The sequence below is a fragment of the Spinacia oleracea genome, chromosome 2 (genome assembly GCF_020520425.1).
Source record: "Spinacia oleracea cultivar Varoflay chromosome 2, BTI_SOV_V1, whole genome shotgun sequence".
Lineage (NCBI taxonomy): Eukaryota > Viridiplantae > Streptophyta > Magnoliopsida > Caryophyllales > Amaranthaceae > Spinacia > Spinacia oleracea.
This window is the reverse complement of record NC_079488.1, coordinates 110,210,589-110,229,027: the sequence shown is the minus strand read 5'-3', so window position 1 is coordinate 110,229,027 and position 18,439 is coordinate 110,210,589. Positions and strand designations below refer to the sequence as shown.

The window sequence follows — 18,439 nt, the reverse complement described above, 5'->3', positions numbered from 1 at the left end:
TGAATTTTTAATTATTTTTTGTATAGAGTAAGAGGTAGGTGGGTTAATAGGGGTGGAGTGAGAAATAATATAATATTGTTAGAATATTTCTATTTTTAGAAACAAGTCAAGTATTAAGGGACGGCCCGATAAGAAAAACAGGTCAAGTATTCCGGGACGGAGGGAGTACTGTAATAGATTTGTATCAAAACAAAAAAAAAAATCAGCAAAAAACAAAAAGTATCAACTGAAAGTTCCCAAAATTAGGCAATTTAGCTCATCGAAAAATCCAAGCCACCTTCCGATTCTGCAAAGTTGCCTCTCTCCAACTCCAACCAGAAAGTAGGAATAGTATTTAGTACGGAGTACTCACTACGCTCTCTTTCTCTCTCCTCTAATCTGTTGCATGACCTTCAAAAGCAACCAGACGGCGGTTAAAGCTTAAACCCCTAACCAAACTCAACCTCAACCTCATTTTAGCCCATATAAATATTCAGGAATTAATTAAAAATTTTATGGAGTTAATCCAAATTAGCAAGCTACTGTTACATTTCAGCATTTGCCTAAATTCTTTGACAGTTTTTTTTAACCAATAAAACAATCCTCGCCGGAAAATGATTCCGACTGATCTAAGCGGCGGCGATGAGGAGTCGAAGACGGTGGTTGTGGGGGTGAAGATGGATGCTCCGAGTAGAGAGCTACTTACTTGGTCTCTCGTTAAAGTTGCTCAGCCTGGTGATGTTGTTCTTGCTCTTCATGTTCTAGACCCCAATGGTATAATTTTTTTTTTTTGATAATTTGTTCTAGTTTTGGGATGCTTTTTTGTGATTTTGTAATCTGGGTATTCTTAAAATGGTGCAATTTTTTCTGGGTTTTAAGTAGCATTTTGTGGGTGTGACCGTGTGATTATGTCATTGAATTTGGATGTTATGTGCATCTAATTATCAATAGTGAATTTTTAATTTTAGGTGTTTGTTTGACATTTTTCTTGTGATTTTTAGTTTGGGTACTCTTAAAATGGTGCAAATTTAGTTTTAGGCAGAAGTTATGGCTGTGAATGTGTGATTATGTCATTGAATGTGAATGTAATGGGCACCACCACCATCAAGTGGCACAAAAATTTCAGGCCCGAGGGCCAGGCCCACCCGCACCATAACAAAGATCCGCCATTGCCATCAACAACAGTATTGAAGCCTTAATTTCAGTAATGGGGTCGGCATGGGGTAATGTAATGGACTTATGGTTACTAATCATATGAATTTTAATTTTGGGTGTTTCTTCAAAGTATTTCACTATTTTACTTTGAATTGGGTGTTATGTTTTTTTTTGAGCTCGAATTTATGGGCACCAATTATAATTTTGATTTTGTGTGTTTTCTGAAATTTCTCATTCTGGTAAGTTTTAAGTTTTTTGGGATAAAATTTGAGTTTATTTGGTTGCTATTTTACAACAGAAATTTTTGATCAAGATGGAAAATCTTCGCTTCTTTCACTGGTTAAGGCATTTGATTCTGTTCTTGGTGTATATGAAGGTTTTTGCAACTTGAAGCAGGTTAGTTTTTGTTCTTTAATTGGCTGTATGATTTGGTAGAAAAGGAAACATATTCAAGGCTGTGTCATGTGTGGGGGAAAGTAATTTGATAAGAACTTTAATTTCCCAACAAATTCATTACTTCACAAACTAAACAGGTGAAAATCTAAAATTTCTTCAAGAAATTAATTTTCTACCTGTCAAACACAGCCTTAAAAGAAAAACTGTGGGTTGAGTTTAAGTTGAAAATCTGTCAATTTTTGTCTGTAGGTTGATCTTAAGCTGAAGATTTGCCGTGGTTCATCAGTACGTAAAATTATAGTTCGTGAAGCGAATTCATGTGATGCAAGTAAAGTTATAGTTGGTACTGCAGCTAAACACCACACAATTCGTTCATCTGCTTCAGTGGCCAAGTATTGTGCCAAGAAATTACCGAAGGACTGTTCGGTTCTTGCTGTTCGTAATGGGAAAGTTGTCTTCCAAAGAGAAGCTACTGCATCTGCAGCAGGAAAATGCAAAGACTCGAAAGGTGGTAAGCAACTTCTCCACTTAGTTTGTATATATGGTGGATGAATGTTGTGACATATCTGGAGGTCACATAATTATGTATCGAGTCACTACAAAATTATGCATTATTAAAGACGGATTTTGAGACGGATTACTAAAATTTCGTCTCTAAATTAAATTTGAGATGAAATCGTATATGGAGTTTCAAAATTTCCATCTCAAATTGTAATGGATTTTCCCTATTTCCTTCTCAAATCCGTCACTAATCATCACTTTGAGACGAATTTGGACTATTTAGAGACGGAATTCCTCGTCTCTATAAAATGATTTTTTTGTAGTGAGTCATTTGGTTCTGGACTTCTGGTCAATGGGGCGGAGTCATGTTTCGGTCATAATAATTTCCGGGTCGGGTAGACTCATTTTGGGTGCAAGTCAAAATCAGGTCATTTAATTTTGGGTACAGTTTGGGTGTTTATCAGGTCATTTTGGGTTCGGTGAGTTTTGCTAGGTCTACAAATGTCTGAATCTTTCTTGTTTTTCAGGGGCCAATGATCTGCATGATAGTATCTTAGAAGGACTTCAACGATCATCAACTATCAACTCAATACTTAATGATGATAATGGAGATATTCCACCTAAAGTGGAATATAACCAAGGTACAAATGGAGTTTTGGACCAAAAAAGGCTCAAAATTGATGAACTGCGTACAGAAACGGCAACAAATAATTGTTGTGTTTGTTCTCATTCCATTACTTCGAATATATCTCTTCCTTCCACCAGCATGACAGAAGAGCCTGTACTAGAGGACAATTCTAAGGCTTTAGTACCATTCCAGAAATTGGAAGCCGCATCAAGTTCAGTTTCATTGCTGGTAAAAGAATTGCCTGAGCTTAGACCGGGGTGGCCCCTCCTTAGACGTACATTATTATCTGCAAGAGAAGGTTCTACATCATCTTCTTCGCGTGACATCTCTGTTGTAAAATGGGTAACACTATTGCCCAGCAGACCTTATCTGTCCAATAATGCCATTTCATCTTCAACCCGAAAAAATTGTGAGGAACAAGATACTGATTCCTGTGATCATGGAGTACAGAATAATGCTATGGATGAAGCTTCTAGTAGTGCACCTAAAGAATTGGAAGGTCTTTATGAAAAGTATTCCTCTATGTGTAGGTTGTTCAAGTATGAGGAACTTCAGTCAGCAACATCAAACTTCAAGCCTGGTTCGACTTCTGCCACCATTTTTTCTTTCTTTCTTTCTTTTTTTTTTTTTTTTGACGGGGAAGAACAATATCATTAATAATCAGACATACGGCATCTACAATGATAAAATAGACATGCGTACCATTTTGACTCTTCAATGACTGTAAATAATCGTTGGTGTTCATACTGATATGTTATTTGTTGGTTCCAGAAAATTTGATTGGGAAAGGAGGCAGTAGTTGGGTTTATCGGGGTTCTCTATCTGAAGGCAAGGAATTAGCAGTGAAAATCTTAAAGCCTTCTGAGGATGTATTACAGGAATTTGTGATGGAAATCGAGATAATCACTTCTTTGCATCACAAGAATATAATCTCCCTCTTCGGGTTTTGTTTTGAGGATAACAATTTTCTATTGGTCTATGACCTCTTATCCAGAGGAAGCCTTGAAGAGAATCTTCATGGTATTATTTTGATCAAGTCATTTCTTTTAGGCTCCGTTTGGTATGGTGTAAGATGTTTTCATTGCAAAATGATTTTCAAATGGAAAAGGGTTTTTCCACCTTTGACGGAGTTATGGAAAATGGTTTTCCATCCCTTGCCAAACCAAACAAAGTAAAATGATTGAAAAGAGGAAAATCGTTTTCCATGAAAACGTTTTACACCCAACCAAACGGCGCCTTAGTCAAGATGTTATCAGCTCTTGCATACTATTGGATGTGATCTTTATCGTTTGCACTTCATATTTCTTAGCAGGTAGCAAAAAACACCCTGTTGCATTTGGTTGGAATGAGAGATTCAAGGTGGCATTGGGTGTGGCTGAGGCGCTTTATTATCTTCACAATAACAACACTCAACCAGTGATTCACAGAGATGTGAAATCATCAAATATATTGTTGTCTGAGGATTTCGAGCCACAGGTAAACGAGCTTTGCAGTTTGGTGTGCAAGTTTTTCTGCTCTCATTATTTGTTGCTGCTCATGAATTTATTGCTTCTTCTGTTCTCTTCAGCTCTCGGATTTTGGATTTGCTAAATGGGCATCAACTTCTTCAAATATTACATGTACAGACGTGGCTGGAACATTTGGGTCTGTAATCTGTAAACTTCTAATTTGAGATCTTTATTTCCTGTAACCATCACTACATGCTTCTGAGTTTTTGAAACATGCTTGTCCAGATTTGCAGCTTTGCCTGCATGTTTAAACTATGTACTTCCTCCGTTCTTACTTACCATGACACAATTTCCTTTAAAGAGAAATTCCTTTTTGGTTGACATAATTCTATTATGAGAAAGTTCAGTATGGTGAATTGTCATATTTACCCTCACTTTTCTAGTGATTTGGTGAAAGCTATGGTTGGTTGGTTGTTGTTAAGGGGCATTTTTGTCATTTAACTTTCTCTTTTACCTTTCCTTAATATGTGTGCCAAAATCAATTGTGTCATGTAAATAAGAACGGATGAAGTATTTGTCAGTATACATATGAAATGTGCTGAATATTTTCATCCTTCCAGCTAAAACTTGTTGGATTTTCAACATTTTTCTGCAGTTACATGGCCCCTGAATACTTCATGTATGGCAAAGTGACAGACAAAATTGATGTCTACGCATTTGGGGTTGTGCTTCTTGAGCTTCTATCAGGAAGAAAACCCATAAGCAATGAGCTACCAAAAGGTGAAGAGAGCCTAGTTATGTGGGTAGGTTACTCTTCCTGTATGGATTCTCTTAATTGTGTATTATATTTTGTTTCCGTTCTGATAAAATGAGTGTTCATTTTCATCAGGCTAAGCCAATTCTAAATGGAGGTAAAATTTCCAAGTTGCTAGACCCTTGCATGGGCAGTAACTATAGCCGAGACCAGATTGAACGGATGGTTTTGGCTGCCACCCTTTGCATCAGACGGACACCTCGCGCTCGGCCTCACATGAGCCTCGTAAGTTGCTACTTGAATTATGTTACTTATGTAGGCTTAGGATTGTATTTTACAACCAAATCACTTCACAGTCTCATTGTCATATCATATGAGTCATATTTACACCCAGCATTACCAAGTCTCTCGTTGGTCTAATATACTTGGTCTGGTAAGACTTACACCCTTACACAGTTACACCCTTACACCCTGTTCTTTTGAGCTGAGCTGAGCTGAACTGAACTAAACTGAATCGGCCTGAAACTGAAATTAAGCCAAAAAGAACAGGGGCTTAAAGATCATGGTTTTCTGACTGAGTGTCTGAAAGGTCACGGGGTTGACTCCCCTAAGGGCTATTGGGGTGGGACCCCTATTCTCCCTGAACCCTCAAGAGTACTAATACCATCCATAGAGAGAAAGTTATAAGTTCTGTTTATCTGAATTCTTTGGTAAGATTAAGTTCCGATCAAATTCAGGTCGGTTTTTCGGGTCCAGGTCAGTTTTGCCAGGTCTACACATAACCACATTGATAAGACTCGAGAGCCCATATAGATTTAGTACAAAATTCATCCCATGTATCATGTATGTTACCTGTTTTTACTCATTCTTTCTATTTTTCTTTCTTTTTTGGTTGAGACAGATATTAAAACTCCTGCAAGGAGACCCTGATGCTATGAAATGGTCAAGGTTACAAGTCAATGCTTCAGACAACATTAACAGGTTAGACGAAGATGGTTTCCCACGGATCGATCTCCAGTCACACCTTAGTCTAGCATTGCTCGATGTTGAAGACGATTCTCTCTCCATGAGCAGCATGGAGCAACATGTTTCACTGGAAGAGTACTTACGAGGCAGATGGAGTCGCTCATCAAGCTTTGACTGAGAACTCTGGGTTTTTACCTAACTATACTTGAAAACACAATTCTTTCTATCCTTCTTCTTCCTTTAGGGATTCAACCGTTAACTTCCTACCAGTTCTTGGCTTACGATGCTGATATTAACTTGGTAAATAGTAACGAAAGAGGTACCGGGTTTAGTTTCATCTGTAGAAGTGCAAGAAATGGTGCATTCTTTGGTGGATGTTTTTGTATGTTTTTCTTCTGTTGGCAAATGTAAGATAGAGTATAGAGCAAATGAAAGCTGTGAAAGCGGAAACTGTAAGTTGTAAATTAAAGGCCTGTTAATGTTGTTATATTTGGCAGAATCTTGTACATATTGTGTAAAATTGTACACTACTGAAATAAAGTAAATGAAATACTTTGGACTCCGTATGTGATTTGGTGTCAATGACATCACTGTATAAAATGAACCAAATATGTTATAGGTTTGCAACTCTGGAAAATACAAGGGATGATAGAGAAACCCCACTCCCAAGCGTAACACAGTAGATGGGCCCGAACTTGTGATCTTCAAGTCACTAGGTGAGTTCCCGACCAACTCCATCAAACAAGTTTGGTTATAAATATAAGTATATTTTTATGTGCCTGCAACTCCTGCAAGTATTATGTCAAACACAAACACATTAGATGTCAAGTTGTATATCCATGGATTCCATGCTTCCTAATCCATGATCCATGTATCTTATAAACCTTCAAGGCTTCAACTTTTAATTAAGTATTTGTTTTATTCGACTTATCTTGTTTGACCTTATCTTATATGAATGTAACATGGCCAAATGGTTGTATTTGTATATGCACACAATGTGTTCAAATTATTTAGAAAACAGGTCAAATAATTAAACTATACTTGTCAATACTAAAACTATGACGATGTTAATTTTGTAAACATGATGTATGGTTAGCATTTCACATACTTTTTTAGGGTGATACGATTTTATTATATATTTTTATTTTATTTGTAGTAATTTTTCTTGACTTTTTCCAGGAATCATAGAAAAAATCTTTAGATTTTGGTAGTTTTTAGAATTAATTGAATATTTGATTTTTTAATTGAAATCTTGCTTATTTTATTTAGCTCATCGACATAAAATCTTCTTACAATCTTTTTTCGTATCCGATTTTATGGATTTTATGATATATATTTTTAATTAATTAATATAAAAATTATTTTAAATATTTCAGGTTAATGTCAAACCTCTCAAGATTCTGGTATAGAAAATTGAATTACAGAAGAGATAGAAACATCTTTGTGAGGGAAAATAAAATTAAAATATCTAGGTGTATTAAATCAAAACCAATTAATTTTGGTGAAAGAAATGAACCAAAATTTATTTTATGTTTATTTTAAATAATAAGAAAAGCAACTTGGCTTACCAACCAGTCGTTAAAAGTCTCCAATTACGGCTGCTAGTAACTAAACATTGAAACCCAAGTCAAATTGTACTCTTCCTAAAACCTCCTCCAACCATATACACATCATCCAACAATAATCTAGAGAGAGAAAATCGGCCACCATGGACCACCACCACTACCGCCACCACCACCAAGGGCACCAGCACCAACACCAACACCACGAGAACCACCACCATCAACAACCTCGCCAACACCACCCTCAACTCATTGATTCCTCCTCCTCCAGGTACTTACCTCTTCACCCTCCTCCTCCTCCCCCTTCTTTTCCCGACGACCACCCTAGTTTCTTTCCTCCACCACACCGCCACCTTCCTCCTCCCCCTCCTCCACCGCAACACCACCCTCTCTCTCCTCGCCTCCTTATCCACCATCCTCCTCCCCCGCCGCCTCCTCACTCTCTTTCCTCTCACCCTCACCCTCACCCTCACCATAAACCCTATGACGATGTTAATTTTGTCAATTCTCCCCCTCACCACCACCACAACAATCACCAGCACCACCACCAGCTGCAGCATCGTCGCATTCTCGACGACGATCATAGAGATGTATTCCGATCTCCAACTAGGGTAATTCCGCCTAATCGTGTTCATATTTATGATAATCATCATCATCATAATTTCGAAGAAATTGATCGTCGTCCTCGTTTTCAATTATCTGAACTTCCACCTCCGCTTCCTCCCCCTCCTCCGCCACCCTCTTCTAGGGTTCCGCCTCTTTCCCCTGTTGCTCGTCGATCTCCTCCTCAATTTGTTCAATTTGATAGGGTTAGGCGTGAGATTGATAGTCCTCCTAGGTTTAGGGAGGAATTGAATTTGGAGCCTCGTGTTAGGGTACATCCTGATACAACTGAGTATCAATTGCGTCGCGATTGGGTTGATGATCGTAGAGTTTTGGGGGTTTTTGATAGATTGGAGGGTGAATTTAGTCGTGATCATGATCGTGATCGTGACCGGGATTTTGAGTACCATGAAAAGTACTATCCTGAGATGGTGCCAAGGAAGGAGATTGAACCGAATTCTAGCGAATGCCGTCGAGGGTCATTGAATGATGAGGTATTGTTGAGGGTTGGAAAACAGGATGTTGTATTGGAGGAGAATACCAATATGAGGCGTGGTAGTGGCGGCGGCGGTGGTGGTGGTGGTTCGAGAGAAGTGTCTCGTTCTCCCATCAAGTTTCGGATTGGTGGGATTAAGGTTGATGATGAATTAAGTAATCGGGGGAGAAAGGAAGAGGCTCAAGAGTATAGTAATCGCGGTACCCCTAAGAAGAATGTGCAGAAGAAAAGTGCCTTTCTTAGGATACAACCAGGGAAACACCAACAACATAGTAGTAGTAGTTTTAGGAATAGGTTTGATAATAGTAATAACAATAATAATAAAACTCCTAGTCCACACAAAGGTAAAGAGTCGAATTCAGAGTACTTAGATCGTAGTAGGGTAAGTGAAGAGAAAGTGAGAAGCTCTGTTGATCTTGATGTGTGTTTTAAGTCGAATGCTTTAGTGGCTAAGCCAATCATGGCCGCCCCTTCGTGTTCTGGGGTAGATTGTAATGTGAATAGCTCTTCAGGTATTAGGATAGGTGGTGAGAGTCTTTCAAAAGTAGAGTGTCTTGCAAATGATTTGTCTGTATCTAAAAGGGAAGAGAAAGAGAAAGATGTTAAGAAAAGAGCTAGATTGTCTGTTCTTATGAAAAGACTTGGTAATCCAAATACTGTGGAGGTACGCGGTAATCATTCTGAGTCAGTTTTGAATGGCGAGGTTTTGGGGAAGGATGATAAGAATGCTGGATTTGATAATGTATCTTCTCCTACTGTTAGGAAGAAGAGGAAAGTCATTAGCCCTCTTTCCCGCCTATCTAAATCAGTTCCCGCAAAGACAGATACTGGGCTTTTGAATTCTGGTGTTTCTGTAAAGCATTTAGAGAAGGAGTTATCTTGTGGTGGGGATGTTATTGATTCAAATCAAAATGTATTTGTGGATACTGAAAAAGTTGATGTTAATAAATCCCCATCTGTGGTAGATCAAGAGAAAGTTGTGGGTCATTCTGTTTCCGAAGCATCTGTCTCTAAGAGAATGAGGGAGATTGGAATGTTGGAGAATCTTCCTGATTCAACAGTGTCATTGGGGACTGGATTTTCTGAAGGTCATGGAAATACTAAGGGAATTTTACAAGACAAGCAAAGAATCTCAAATCCAGATGAAGATGAAGATGCTTCAAAATCTGAGAAAGATAGTCCAGACATTTATACTGAAAAAGCTAGTGTCAAGGATCAGGATATGGCTCCTGTGTTGGTCAATAATAGTTCTGAGGAAGGTTCCTCAGAGTTGGTGATATGCGAGGGAGACAATGTGAATAATAGTGACAATTATTGTGGAAATGTGGATGCTTTGGATTCTGTAGCCATCGTGAATTCCGTCCCAGTTCCCGGTAGTGTCTCAAACACGAGAGAAAATAAAGTGGATTTAACATGCCCATTGGTTGATGCTGATAAGCCTTGTGAAACGCAGGTCATTTCTTTACCCGAAAATGCTACTATTGGACTATCATTGGGGAGTTTGTATTCGGATAGGGATTATGAGCCGGAGTCGAGGAATTCTGAGGATTATGCCAAGTTTGGGGGAAGTTTATCAATTGATGTATCCAGTGACAACAGAACTTCACCCAGTTGTGATGATGATATTACTATTGGTTTAAAACATATACTAAACAGTGTTTCTGATTCCAGAGTTACTGATGACATTCAGGAGCAACAATGTCGAGGTTCAGACACCACGTTAGTCAATGATGATATTACATTAGGAAGAGAACAAAATCCAACCAGTAGTATTGTTGCAGGAGGTGTCTTGGCTTTTCCTGTTAAAGAGGATACTGCTCTACTCAACAGAAAGAGAAAAGCTGAAAGTGAGCCAGATGCTTTAGATTCAAGAATATCTGAATCGTGTCATGCGAGTGCTGTGAGTCTAAGCTCTCCTATTGAGAATGCTATGATTTCTGTAGAGAAACATAACTCTGCAGTTTCAGGGTCACCATTTGTGGAATCAGATATTCCGGATGGAAATGAATTTGCTGGAAGTTGTGTTAAGGGTATGAATTCCACGAGTCATCCTTGTGATTTAGATCCAATTGAGAATTCTTCTTCTAGTTGTGGTAAGAAAAGGAAAATATTTCCGTTGGAATCAGTTTTCTCTGACGCTCCAGGGTCTGAGAGTTCTGAGTTACCTGCATCTGCAAAGACCTTGACAACTATAGCTGATGGGAACTCGACTAACCATTCTCAGCAATTGGCAGAAGGATTTGAAATTCAGAAGTCTGTAATTGCTGTAAAAGATGCAGTTGATGAACCAGCCAGTAGTTTGTGTGCAGAAACATGTAGCTTTTCTGACAACCAAATCTCTGATATCTTGTGCACAGATTCATGTTTATCTATCTCAAAGAGTTCCCCTCCAGATGCAAATCAATCTTATTTACCAGAATCCGGGTGCAATCAGAAGGTAGATGGGAATTTGATGACTACTGGAGCCAATGATGTGATCATTGCATTAGAAAGAATATGTAGAATGGCAACTGATAGAATGAATAAGTTGCAATGTTTGCCGCCTGATCATACCGGGGATGCAGAGCAAATACCTCTGGAAAAGAATATGGATTGTGTTGATACTATTGTTCTAAATACTAATCCTTCCTCTTTGTCTGGGTGTTTGCAGACATGTCCTGAATCTATTTGTGGCGGAGAGACTACTAATTCTGATGTGTTAAATACACCATCCAACTTTCGCTTTCCTGGGGGTTGCTCTGTCTTTTCCTCCTCGTTGGGTACGTCCATTTCCAGTCCAGCGATTCACGTGACCTCAGGTGAGAAGCTGAGTGAAGATGTCAAAAAAACAAATCAACCTTTTGTAACACAGAGCTCATTTACCTCCCAAGCCAATTCACTTCCTGAAAGTCATAAGAACAACTCAAAGCCAGGTATTTCTGCTTCATTAGGTATTAAGAAAACTGTATTACCGTCAAAGCAGGTCAAGACTACAATGCCCAGTTCAAGTTCTATGATTAGACAGAGAAGGAATGTTCTAACTCGTGTGGGAACAAGTCCTCCTACCAGCCATCCCTCATCTGTGGTTAACCCCTCTAACAAAACACAGACCTTTCCAGTAAAACCTCGAACATGGCATCGAACAAGTAACTCAACAGCTTCAAACATACCAGTGAAAAAGCCATCTGTGGCAATTCCTCCTCCACATCGGTCAAGTAACTCAACAGCTTCAAACATACCAGTGAGAAAGCCATCTGTGGCAATTCCTCCTCCACTTCGGACAAGTAACTCAACAGCTTCAAACATACCAGTGAAAAAGCCATCTGTGGCGATTCCTCCTCCACACAGGGCACTGTATGGGAAAGCCTTGAAGGTTAAGGACACTTCTTACATTCGGAAAGGTAACAGTCTTGTAAGAAATCCTGTTTCTGGTGCAACCACCTCAGGATCTCGTGCTTTTGGTGCATCCATCGATCGTCCAAAGCCAAATAAGACAGACAGCATTGGGAAGATGGTGGGCGCTGTGATGACTGAGTCTATTAAGTTACCTGTTGGCCTTGTGACAGGAGGGCGAAGCACACCCATTGAAATGCCGAAGACGCCTCCATTACCCTGCAGTGGTAAGACATCGGATAATGATGTTGTGTACTCTGGAGAATGTGCATCTTCTTTACATGTAGATCATGCTGAAGGAACAGACAATGAAGAGGCACTCAGATCCTCTGATGCTCCATCGGATTCTTGTAGGGATCCTGAAATTGTTGTGAGCAGAAATTTGGAGGATCCTGGTATTTTGAGCGACGGAGATTTGCTTGGATCGACTTCAAAGAGTATGATTTACATAAAGCGCAAATCAAATCAATTGATCGCTGCTTCAGAGTCCTCTCAATCGTCGTTGCATAGCATAGACAAGGCAACTGCTGCATCTTCAGATACCAATTACTATAAGAGAAGGAAAAACCAACTCATTAGAGCTTCCTCGGATGGTAATATCCAGCAAATGGCTGTTGTTTATAAAGATAGTTCCAAGTTACTTTCTCAAAGGGATCTTCATGTTTCCTCTGGTAGAAGCTTTACCAAAAGACTATCAAATAAAGGTATATTATTACCTGCCTCCTCATTTACTAGTACAGTTCATTAACTGCGTATTGGATTGCAAGATAACAGTTTGTGTTTGTAATGATTTTTGACAACCCAGAATTATTCATCTGGTTTTAGCTTCGGTTTTAAATTTATTAACTCATGTTATAGTCTATAAGAAACTTGCAATGACCTTTTTTGGATGCTTAAGTGTTGCTGTACTTGATTTGAATGGGATGGTTTTTGAAAAGAACACAGCAAAGTAGTAATATGCGGCCACTAAATGGAAAAGGGTTCATAATAATGTTCATATTATTTGCAGTTAAATCTTCCAAATTTTCGCTTGTTTGGAAGTTGGGTGATTCCATGTCCTGTGGTAAAGGTGTTGATGTATTGAGATCAGGGAGACTACTTTCCCACTTGTTGCCTTGGAAACGAGCTACTTATTGGAGGTTTGTCTGGCAGAAAACCTATGCTATATCAATTGGGTTTTATGTCAATATTTTTGCGTGTTGGTGCAATTGTCTGACAGAAATTATATGGCAATATTTTTAGTCGAAAACCAATTTCTTCAAGAAAGAGGGGTGCTGTGTATGTAAGGTCAGGTCGTGGTTTTTCTTTAAGAAGATCAAAGGTCGTAAGTCTCCCTGGAACCAGTTTAAAATGGTCTAAGTCCATGGAAAAGCGTTCGAAGAAGGTTGGAGAGGTTAGTTATGTATTTATTTCAATGTAATTTCTACAAATGAGATTGTTTTCTTATGGCTCTTCACTAAACATATGGGTGTACCATACAAGCTCTTTGGTGTGTAATTAGATATTTGTGCTGCTTTTTGTCTCACTAACTTGTTTATTACCATTACAGGAAGCTGCTCTGGCAGTTGCTGCAATGGATTCTGTGCAAAAATCTGGATCTGTAGGTGTTAGTTCTAAAGCAGAGAGCGGTGCAACTTCTTTGCATAAACTAGTTCACGGCTTGAAGCGGTACCCAGGTAGGTCAATGACAAGAAGCTTAGATCTTGGATTATTTTGTAGTCTTCTAAACAATGGCTAATTTGAGCTTGCCCTCTACCCTGTTTATGTTTTATGTTTTTGATATGGTCCATAATTTGACTTGGTGATGAATATTTGCAATGCACAGGAGAGAGAATATTTCGTATTGGTATGTTTCGATACCGTATGGATCCTTCAAGGAGGACTCTTCAAAGGATATCAGGTTTTCTAGCCTACTTTGCCCTTGTTCTTTTGCTTCAGTTTAATTATCTTCAAACATATGATGAGGAGCAACAAAGAACCTATTCTGGTTCGACATTTTTGTTTTGCTTCGGGTAGAATAGTGGACATTTAAAGCTTATTTCATCTAGAGGGTATGTCAATGGGTTAGCGAATTCATAGTTATGACTAAGTTAGGGAAAAAAGGTGAACCCTAATGTTGTCACTAATTGTAGCACTAGCAGTAGATATGTTTTTATATCCAAGTACAGCTCACGAAAAATCCCCCTGTTTTTGGAGGGGGTTTCTGGGAGGCAGATGATCAACAACTGATTTCTGCCTCCTAGCATATTGCTTCACAGTTTCATAGCGTAAATGAAAATTGTGCTTTTTTTTAAGGTCCGTGTATCTGAGAATGTGGTTTATGTATAGTTCTTGGGCTGTGCTGGATAGCATCTACTGTGCCATTCCACTAATAATTAACATCAAAACAGTAAGCTCCTGATAGAGGCTATAGATAAAGAATTACACTATGGCCACAAGGGACCATGGGTAGAGTTGTTATTTCCTGGTGTTGAGATTTTCATGGACAGTTTTTGAGTTGTGTGTATGTCAAAGCTGAAAGCTATACTTGGTTCTGATTATTGAATCCGTTAGGCGGTGAGTCAATTATTGGCTCTCATCCTGTTTAGTTGTTGTCATAGGCTTTGAAGATCGAAACTGGTTACGGTCACTAAAAGGTCGAAACTGGTTACGGTCATCTTTTCTTGTTATAGATTAGCAATGTTGTCATATTATACTATTGCTGGAATATCTGATGTTCTATACATGAAATATAATTTTAACTAAAATGATACTGGCCCTGCATTGTTAAATGTCAATACTCCTTTCTTTTACATTGCTTCCTGGAATCATGATCTTCATGGAGCTAATTTGTAGCTTGTCCGGTTGATTTCCTCCTTTTCTCCAATCTTCTTCCAATTGTGATTGATATTTGATAAGCATGTGAACTGACGTAAATTCTTGAATAGATGAGGAAGCATCAGACATTACTGCTTCAAAGACAGAAAAGGATGCCAGAAAAACTTATGTGCCAAAGAGGCTTCTAATTGGAAGCGATGAGTATGTTTATGAGATATTACCAGTAACTATATGCAGGAATGTAGTTGTTTTCTATAAAACTTACTGGTTCTTTCTGGTTTTTGGATGAATATCTTCTTGTTTGGGGTAGGTATGTACGGATTGGCAATGGGAACCAGCTTGTTAGAGACCCAAAGAGACGCACTCGCATTTTGGCTAGTGAAAAGGTCCGATGGAGTTTGCACACTGCTAGGATGCGACTAGCCAAAAAACGAAAGTTCTGCCAGTTTTTTACTAGATTTGGCAAATGCAACAAGGGCGAAGGGAAATGTTCATTTATCCATGATCCATCTAAAATAGCAGTCTGCACAAAATTCTTGAAGGGTTTATGTGTTGATCCGAACTGCAGATTGACTCATAAGGTCTATCATGCTATGCCCTCTGTCTGGATAATTTTGTTTGGATCAATGTTTGCTTAATTATTTCTGGTGTTTCTTTTATGCAGGTTATTCCTGAAAGAATGCCAGATTGTTCATTTTTTCTACAAGGTGATCTTCTGTATTAATGCATTTGATTGTATGACTAGTAATCTAGTATCATAACCAACATCTCTATTCTATAAGAGAACCCCGAGGTGGCATCAAAAATTTTGGAGTTCCCTTGTTATCCTTCATTCAACAACAACAAAGCCTTAGTCCCAAAGTAATTTGGGGTCGGCTAACATGAATCGTCATAGGAGATCGTCAATGTAACAAGAACCCTTGTCATCCTTCATTAAATAAATAAAATATGCAAGGTTTGGAAAAAAGAAAATTAAATTAGTAAAGATTGCTTCTATAAATAACTATAGTATGGTAAAGAATATTGTAGGAAAAATGTTTACTATTTTGTATTCCCTCCGTTTTTTTTTAAAATGCATCAGCATTTTATGGGTGTTTTTTTAAATGCATCACTTATATTTGGTAACTTTCTACCATATTTTATTATTTCTCTCTATTTCATTAATCCGCACTCAAAATATTTATTGTTTCTCTCTCTCATGGTCTCCACTAATAATTAAAAAAACCACATCTATTTCTCACATGCGATCACTATCATGGTCACCATTGTTTTTCTTTAATAAAAAAACTTGCACCATTTAATAATAATTGTGCATGGGCCTCCTAAAGCTATGTTCCCATACAAGTGATGCATTTAAGGAAAAAAAAAGGAGGGAGTACATAGAATTGGATATTTATTTTCCTCTTTTAAAAGGAGAGAGATCGAATTTATGCATTTATATTTATGAGATTCCCTAAAAATAAGAATATATTTATGAGTAATCGAAGTGTATCATGTACTCTGTATAGTTTATTTGCTACTTATTTTCAATAATGCTTATGCAATTCTTTTATGACTATGATATAAGTAATAATTCTTATGTCAAAAAAATAAGATATAAGTAATAATATATGTAACTGGCGCACGCATCACGATGCGTGCTTATGCGACTAGTAATTGATATTGACTGGCTTTTCATGCAGGCTTATGCTCCAACGAGAAATGTCCTTATAGGCATGTGAATGTGAATCCAAAAGCCTCTATATGTGAGAGCTTCCTCAAGGGATATTGTGCTGAAGGAAATGAGGTACTAATTGTTAATGCTGTTATTAGCCACTTGCATATACTCTTTCTGTCCAACTTCCTCTTTCAGTTGACCAAAAACGTTGTTCTCTTTAGTTAATTTGCACATTCATCCAATTAATTGTTGCCATTCACACTAGTAAAATATTGGTTAAAGTTTGTGTTAAAAGGTCAGCATTGTCAAATGGGGTCAAAAAATGTCATCTTTTGTCAAGTTATAAACCTCTTTCTGCATCTTTCAATTTGTATCTTTCAATCATCAAATGTTTCCATTTCATTATAAAGTTAAACTAGAAGGAATACTCCTTGCCCCCTTGGTATTGCAAATTCAACTGCTTGTGCAGTTTTGTCTTTTGAAAGCTTAATGAGTTCACTAAGTAGTATATGTGAAGTAAGTTATCTATTTTTATCCTTCTACATGGTTGAAAATTTTATCTCTGTTTTGGAATTTTTATCTGAATGCCTTACTTTTGTACAAAAAGGTTACCCCCCACCCCCTTCCTCTCTGTGTCGTCTGGAACACCATTTTTAGGCTAGTTAGAGGAAATGCTGCATAGATTTTCTCATATGGCAGGATCCTGGTTAGTCTTTGCAACTGCAGAATGTGCCATCTTGTCATCATGTTTCTTTTTAATTGGATATTATTAGTTTCTTCTGTTCCATGGTCAAACATAGAAGCAGTCTACTTTAGCATCACGGTTTTATTAACCCTTCATTTTAAGGAATGCATAAACTGTCTGGTGACTGCATCTTAATATATATTTCAAACTATTACTAATATTTTATAAGTTTTTATAATATGTAGTTATAGATATTAGTGGTCTAAGTTGTGCATTAAGCGTGTCCAGTCAAAACGGTGCCAATATTCCGGGACGGAGGGGGTACAATAATCAAGAGGGCAACTCCGGTTGTGTTTTATGATTATAAATTGACTTTGCTATGTTTTCATTTATTGGTTTCTTCAACCAAACTTCCCTGTTTGCTTGTGAGTGTCACATGTCGACTTGCCTGATAGAAACAAGTAGAACAAATCTCTGTCTACACACTTGCAGTGCCGGAAGAAGCACAGTTACATCTGCCCTGAATTTGAAGCCTCCGAAAGCTGCCCTCGAGGGTCAAAATGCAAACTTTACCATCCCAAAAAAGGAAAGTCCAAGAAACGGAAAGGTCAGAAAGATCAGAAGAATTCCAAGGGACGTTATTTCGGTTCTGGTCTTTCAGTGGTTGCAGATCCCGAGACAAGACCTAATATACTTGAGAAGCGTGTTGAACCGAATAAAGTCAATAGTGTTGACTTTCAAGGAGATTTGGGTGATTTTGTTAGCCTTGGTGTTAGTGATGATGAAGCACAAGAGGATGATGGTCTGTTGAGTGAGCAAACAACCATCTTATCTGAGGATGGCTTTCTGAATTCACAGTTGGATGGTTTTGATGAACTGATAAAACCTCTTCGACTATTGGGTAGGCTTTAGTGAAATCCTAGGATTTAGTCTTTAAACAGTCACTAACAGAGTAACAGCAGTCATTGACAGGATTAACTGATTAAGCAATATTATGGAGATGCAGTCAATCTGTAAATGAGTTACTTATTTGCATTTCCTTTTTCTTTGGGTGTTTAATTTAGGACGGGGGAGAGTGTTTTTAGTATTACTCTTTTTTTTATTTTTCTTGTACTTGGTAACGCCTTGTAAACTTGTGATAACACTAACAATTGTAATGTTTCACGGTAATGACTATTGAGTTGATTAAGAATTTAAGACTGAGTGTTTGTGTACAATATGTCTCATGTTTGATTGCCCTCAGCCCCGTTTGTTGTTTATATTGCCTTTATTGTTCATTCGCACAAAAACGGGAAAAAAAAAAACAATCGAGTTGATTAGGTTTACAAAGGGGAACATTTGCCAACAATTTGAAAACAACTTCCTCTTTGGACTGGTTTTTGACGAATGTTGCTTCCTTTAGCCGGATTCCGGTAGACAA

The 18,439-nt window shown here is 38.0% G+C and overlaps 2 protein-coding genes across 5 annotated transcripts; both read left to right on the top strand.

Annotated features, from left to right (window-relative positions):
- Positions 1–218: 218 nt before the first annotated feature.
- Positions 219–6,409, top strand: LOC110782008 (protein kinase STUNTED). 4 transcript variants are annotated; one of them, XM_056837813.1, is made up of 10 exons: positions 219–753; positions 1,433–1,530; positions 1,780–2,038; positions 2,559–3,239; positions 3,431–3,679; positions 3,972–4,135; positions 4,227–4,303; positions 4,763–4,910; positions 4,997–5,146; positions 5,763–6,409. In XM_056837813.1, exons 1-10 carry the CDS (start codon positions 594–596, stop codon positions 6,003–6,005), a joined length of 2,229 nt encoding a protein of 742 aa, XP_056693791.1. In that variant the 5' UTR covers positions 219–593; the 3' UTR covers positions 6,006–6,409. The 4 variants fall into 4 exon arrangements, with proteins under 4 accessions (XP_056693791.1, XP_021841746.1, XP_021841744.1 ...); XM_021986054.2 differs by having other exon boundaries at positions 3,969–4,135; XM_021986052.2 differs by having other exon boundaries at positions 1,780–2,041; positions 3,969–4,135.
- Positions 6,410–7,429: 1,020 nt separating this feature from the next.
- Positions 7,430–18,236, top strand: LOC110782009 (uncharacterized). The gene is made up of 10 exons (XM_021986055.2): positions 7,430–12,564; positions 12,870–12,999; positions 13,103–13,253; positions 13,410–13,536; positions 13,686–13,760; positions 14,788–14,878; positions 14,988–15,258; positions 15,342–15,384; positions 16,360–16,463; positions 17,512–18,236. Exons 1-10 carry the CDS (start codon positions 7,536–7,538, stop codon positions 17,929–17,931), a joined length of 6,441 nt encoding a protein of 2,146 aa, XP_021841747.1. The 5' UTR covers positions 7,430–7,535; the 3' UTR covers positions 17,932–18,236.
- The last annotated feature ends 203 nt before the right edge of the window (positions 18,237–18,439 follow it).